The sequence below is a fragment of the Gadus macrocephalus genome, chromosome 16, assembly GCF_031168955.1.
Source record: "Gadus macrocephalus chromosome 16, ASM3116895v1".
In the NCBI taxonomy this organism is placed as follows: Eukaryota; Metazoa; Chordata; class Actinopteri; order Gadiformes; family Gadidae; genus Gadus; species Gadus macrocephalus.
Genome location: NC_082397.1, coordinates 11,852,729 through 11,858,844, shown reverse-complemented (window position 1 = coordinate 11,858,844; position 6,116 = coordinate 11,852,729). Strand labels below are relative to the sequence as shown.

At 42.6% G+C, this 6,116-nt stretch overlaps 1 protein-coding gene across 1 annotated transcript in view; it reads left to right on the top strand.

Annotated features, from left to right (window-relative positions):
* The window catches only part of dner (delta/notch-like EGF repeat containing), a gene marked incomplete at its 5' end in the record, with an annotated part of 37,294 nt that extends 34,159 nt beyond the window's left edge, over positions 1-3,135 (top strand). Inside the window, 3 exons of the mRNA XM_060076199.1 lie at positions 1-89; positions 438-684; positions 1,334-3,135. The exon at positions 1-89 is cut by the window's left edge and continues 43 nt beyond it. Coding sequence (XP_059932182.1) covers positions 1-89; positions 438-684; positions 1,334-1,445 — 448 coding nt within the window. The remainder of the gene's footprint in view (positions 90-437; positions 685-1,333) is intronic.
* Between the last annotated feature and the right edge of the window lie 2,981 nt (positions 3,136-6,116).

The window sequence follows — 6,116 nt, the reverse complement described above, 5'->3', positions numbered from 1 at the left end:
TTGTCACCACGGCGGCACCTGCATCGACCAATCAAACAGCTTCACCTGCCACTGCCCCCCCGGCTGGGTGGGACCCTGCTGTGAGATCCGTAAGTCAGCCTGCGGAGAACCCCATGATGAGCCATTACATCTAAAGACAGGCTCTGTCAACAAGGGCTTGTGTGTGTATTCATCTTTGTGTGTGTGTGTGTGCGTGCGCGCGGCTACGCCGCTGTGTGTGTGTGTGTGTGTGTGTGTGTGTGTGTGTGTATGTGCGTGCGCGCGGCTCCGCCTCTATCTGTGTGTCTGTGTGTGTGTGTGTGTGTGTGTGTGTGTGTGTGTGTATGTGTGTGTGTGTGTGTGTGTGTGTGTGTGTGTGTGTGTGTGTGTGTGTGTGTGTGTGTGTGTGTGTGTGTGTGTGTGTGTGTGTGTGTGTGTGTGTGTGTGTGTGTGTGTAGACCTGCAGTGGAAGCCGGCGCACCCCGACGACAACCTGACCACCATGCCGCGCCACTCGCTGTACATCATCATCGGCGCCCTGTGTGTGGCCTTCGTCCTCATGCTCATCATCCTCATCGTGGGCATCTGCCGCATCAGCCGCATCGAGTACCAGGGCTCGTCCCGCCACGCCTACCAGGAATTCTACAACTGCCGCAGCATCGACAGCGAGTTCAGCAACGCCATCGCGTCCATCCGTCACGCCAGGTCAGCCCGCGGCGGCCTCCCAGAGCTTCCCTCTTTATACCGCCGGATCATTTATGCAGCATCTGATCTTTGACAAACATAGACCCAGGACACGATTCAAGTGGTGGACTTGAACTTGAATCAAGGTGCCGCAGCTTTCTGTTAAGAATGTATAATCGGCTTGCCCTGGTGGTTCACCGGGTGGAGTGCGTACCATTAAGGCCCAGTGCCGAGTGCAGAAACCTGGGTTTGAATCCTACCATGGTCATTTGCGGCCTGTCCTCCCCTCTACCTTCCATACCTTCCTCTCTGCCACACTCTATAATAAAGCATAAAAAGGGATCTTTAAAAAAAATGATGTATGTCTGTGATGTTTATTCCCCCCACTGTCCAATACTTTTATTTTACATTTCTCGTTCTTCTTTTTTTGTTATCTGTTAACGATTGTCCTTTTTAATGTTGTTACATGGGGTTTCTTCCTTTGTAAAGCACTATGAGACGGCCTTGTGTTTGAAGGGTGCTGAATATGTAAACATGCCTTGCCTTGATGTTCAAAAGGGAAATAAATATCAAGCTCCATCGTCTAAGAAATTCAGTGTAAATGTCGTTGGATAAAAGCAGCCCGCTAAGTGCCTGATACTAATACTAATTGTATGTGTTTTGTGGTTAGGTTCGGCAAGAAGTCAAGGCCTGCGATGTACGACGCCACTCCTATCACATACGAAGACTACAGCCCTGATGACAAGCCCCTGGTCACCCTCATCAAAACGAAAGATTTGTAAAACAATACAGGGGAGCTCACAACCAGATCCCATCTACAGTATATCCACAAAAATACAGAATACACACGTACAACCAAAAAGAATGTACTCAAGTATTTCTTTAGAAGAAAAAATTATAATAAAGCAGCAGAACAAAATTGAATGTAAAGCGGAGAAGAAATAGAGTAAAATAAAAATAAAAAACACAAAAGTGTAGTAAAGTAGTAGAAAATATGGAATTTGATACGTATATTTTCAAAGTCCATAATAAGGCTATGTTGTAGCATCAAAGTATTCTTTGCATTTCATTTAGTTTGGTCGGTTATGGCAGTCATGCCGTCCACTTTGTTTAGGGTCTCAGCTGTGCAATAGGAGAGCGCCTGTAATCCTCCCCCCCCCCCCGGACCCTGTCTCCAGACGTAGGGCCCAGCCAAACACCAAAAACACACCATTTCCAATTATCGACTCAACAGGGGATGTTGCAAGCTGTCATGGCAGGTGTTGTTAGAAGTAGACACACTTCTCGTAGTGCAAACACTGTATGTCTTACTCTATTTAAAAAGATGAGCAGTAGGCCGCCATACTCAGTGCATGGGTATAGATTTGATGTTTTATCTAAGTTCTTTTTCCGAGAACTCTCTTCTGGTATTTTTCCGTTGTGGTCGTATATCTGTGTGTCACATTTGTGCCACCTTTTTTTTTAAATTATATTCTCTTGGGCAACTTGTGGTTGGTAGATCAAACTTAAAAATATGTAACAAAGCAACCGTCCAGTAAATGCTGATGTGAACATGCGTTTTTCTTTTCTTTCTTAGTAGTTACTGTTTGCACCATTGACTGCACTATACTAAAGGTCCTGTACAAGTAAAGTGTAAACGGTGTTGAATAGTTTGTTCAAGTGGGTCCGACTGCAGGGGGACGGTTGGTCTGTCGGGAGCTGGACTCAAGGGGGGGCTGTTGAGCAGCGGGTTGGGGGGATACACGAAACAACGGGTTAAAGAGCAACCACACACTTTAGATAACATTTGAGTTTTCTGGGTTTGCTGTTTCTGATACTTTGGCGTTCTCTCATGAATGAATAGCGAGAAATCAGTAGATACTAAAAAAAATGCAATGCTGGGTAAGTCATAAGAATAGAATTACAGAACAATCCTTTGTTTTATTAGTATAGCACTTTACCAGGTGCTGAAAGATACACCAATTTGAATACTTTTCACAAAACTAAATAAATGAACATACCCGTAAAAACAACAGGATTTGAACGAACCAAATAGCAACAGAAGCTCCATTCACACCATCGAGTTGAACCTTCAGATTAGAGAATAGCTCCCAAACAGAACAGTTGATAACAAGGGGATGTGGATATAGAACTTGAGAGAACGGGAGGGTGGTGACGACGGTGGGGGTTAAGACAACGTAGCAGGCGATGGCTCGACGACTCGGTGTGTGTGTGTGTGTGTGTGTGTGTGTGTGTGTGTGTGTGTGTGTGTGTGTGTGTGTGTGTGTGTGTGTTGCCCTGCAGTTGGACGACTTTGTCTGTGCCCCTTTACCGTCGCATTCAAGGCCGAGCCAAGTGATGGATGTGTCAGTAGGGCCTGTGAGACGTCACATCTCTCTTCTCTTTTACTTTGTTATTTCCGAGACAGAAACCACATGTCTACCTATTATCTATGTTGAATGATGTAATAAAGTTCCAACTTAACACAACCTACACCCCTCTACATGAGTTGTTTCTGTTCACACACACAATGGATTTAAAAGAACGGGTTCCACAGCGGGCATCAGATGGGACCACTTAACAGAATGGACTGTCAGATATGAGTTATAGAGAGCCCCTTATAGATAGCCCTGGCACTTGTGGTCTCGATTTGAGGGCCACGTCTTTTAATCATTGACCTTTGCCCTCCGTGGACCCTGGAGCACACCTCAGTTCCTCTCATTCTCAACACGACAGGCTGATAGAGGGGTGTTTTGAGACGGACTGACAAGCAGGGGGATGTAGGGAAGATATATGTGTGTGTAAATTGTACATATATATATAGATATAGATATAGATAGATATATATAGATAGATATATTTTACAGTGAAGATCTAAGTAAATTTGTCTTAATGTGTTTGTGTGAGTGTGTTTTTGTGCATGTATGTGTGTGTTAGTGTGCATATCAGAGGCGTCGTCAGCCCCTTTTTACTGGGGCACGTGCCCCAGTAAAAGTCTCCAGTGCCCCAGTAAAATTCCATTGATCATTATTAAATTCATCTGCAGAAGCGCCGCTCTCGCTATGGAATCGGCAGGATTCATCAAGTGCATCTCCTGCTGCCTCGTGAGTCTTCAGTCGAGCCTGCCTCTTACCAGCCAATCAAAAAACGAAAGGGGCTACATAAAAGCCAATCAGAAAATAGCCCTATTGTATCTGGGTAAGATTTAACGCAACAACCAATGAAAAAAATCAGTTATTTACGGATTCGTCCACGTGACTCTTCTGGAAGTGTGTAAAGTATGACCAAGTGTTTCTTTCTGTTCAATAGTCTAGATAGAACTTTATCAATCCCCTGTAGGAGAAATTTGTTAATAAAACAATAATGGTAAAAAAAATAAGGAATCTCCCACTTCCGGCTTCCATGAAAGAGAACCATACTAATTCACACAATAGCGTTGATGCAAATCTAGCATTAAAGGTTAATTTAAGGAAGTTCTCTCCAGTCACGCTGAAACTAGTTTGCTAGTAGTAGCGCTTTAATTTGCAGTGTAAGAGAATTCTGGGAAATCTGAATGCTGACAAAATTCTCAGAATTCTGACACTGCAATTTATTTGCACGCTACGACTAGTGAACTACTTTAAAAAAAAACTCGACACTGCGACCAGGCGACAAATGACTGGTGAGAACCTTCTTAAATGAACCTTTAATGCTGGATTTAATTATCAGAATTCGGATTTTATCCAAGTATTCTGACATTATTATCAGAATGCTGAATTTTATCTCACAATTCAGAGTTTATTAGCCTATTCGATTTCTGAATTAAAATTCTTGTGATGAATAATCTACATTTGTACAGTCGATGTGCAGCACTTTAATTCCCGTCAACTATGTTTTCTAACACCAGCATTTCCACAACTATGCTCATGTTCGTGACTGCTATACAAAACCATTTATAGTGCATCTATTTTTCTGCTGGGTAGTGATCGTCGCCCTAAATGCAGCTTTAATTTGGGCTCTGATTCTGAATAAATGCCGCTGCTGAACTGTGTGAATAAATAAAGGGAACTGAAATCTAAAGAAGACACGTGGTTTTGATGTACCGTGAATTCCAGCTGAAAGTGGAACATTGCTGCCATCAGGGGAAATTAATGTAACCTAGGCATATTGTAAGTAGCTTTCAATTCCTTGTTTTTTTGTTGATCATGTTTCGTTGGAAACCACGGGAGCTGGAAAAAGCCCAGAGTAACTCATCTCCTTTTTTAACGTTACAACAAATTCACAACTTGTTTTACACAAACAATGACAACTTGATTGCTGTTAAAGAATGTTGCCCACATAATTAGCACCAGTTTTCAATACTGAGCGTCTGTAGCCTGTAGTTTTATAGCACACACACACACACACACACACACACACACACACACACACACACACACACACACACACACACACACACACGTGCACACACACACCATGCGTGCACGCACACACGCGGAAAATGAATAATGAATGAAAAATTGTCTGTCTTCAAAACTTGAGGAAGTTTTAGACAAAAACTTCCTTAACACAAAAAAGGAAATTATGGATATACAGGGTGTTTTTAACATACTGGATCCAACAATGATCCCAACATTGACACAGATAATTCAGATCATTGCACTCACAATTCCTGTAAACAGTTGTAGTTGTGAGCGATCTTTCAGTGTGTCGAGAAGGCTCCACACCTGGCTTAGGTCAACCATGGGGCAAGGAAGGCTTCACCAACTTTCTCTTTTGTCCATTGAAAAGGAGCAACTATGCAAAGTGAGTCAAAGCCACGTTATTGACCGCTTTGCCACCATGAAGGCGCGGCGATACAGCTTAATAGTGAAAAAATAATCATTTAAAAAGGCTCTATGCAGTAGTGTATGGCCTTATTTAGTTTAATTTAAGAGCTTTGATGGTTCTATAACATTTTCCAGGTTGATTGGTGGCAATGAGCCACCTCACCTTAAGTCAGAAATTCTATTAGTTTTAAACCTTGTTTCTTGCCTTTTTAGTACATGTCGTTCTGGCAAAATTATGCTGTTTCCACACAGCTTCTAAATAAATATAGATGTGTAGACTTCTCCTGATAAAGAGGTGAAGGTCATAAAGAGACTTTTTGTTTATTTGTAAATCTTTGAGATGTGTATGTGTTTAAATAAATATAATTGTACGGTACTCATGAATCCATCTTTGCGTCTTTACCTTTACCAGTGCTTTAATATAGCCTACAGTATGACAGTGACAACAATTTTGAAGCTCGTACATACCCTTCTGTATCCATATATTTCATATTGTGCACACGTAAAAAAAAATTTTTTGGCAGTTGGGGGCCTGTGCCCCAGTAAAACTCTAGGTCTAGCAACGCCCCTGGTGCATATGTTCTTCAGTGTGTGTGTGTGTGTGTGTGTGTGCGTGCGCGCGCGCGTTTGTGTGTGTGTGTGTGTGTGTGTGTGTGCATTTGTACA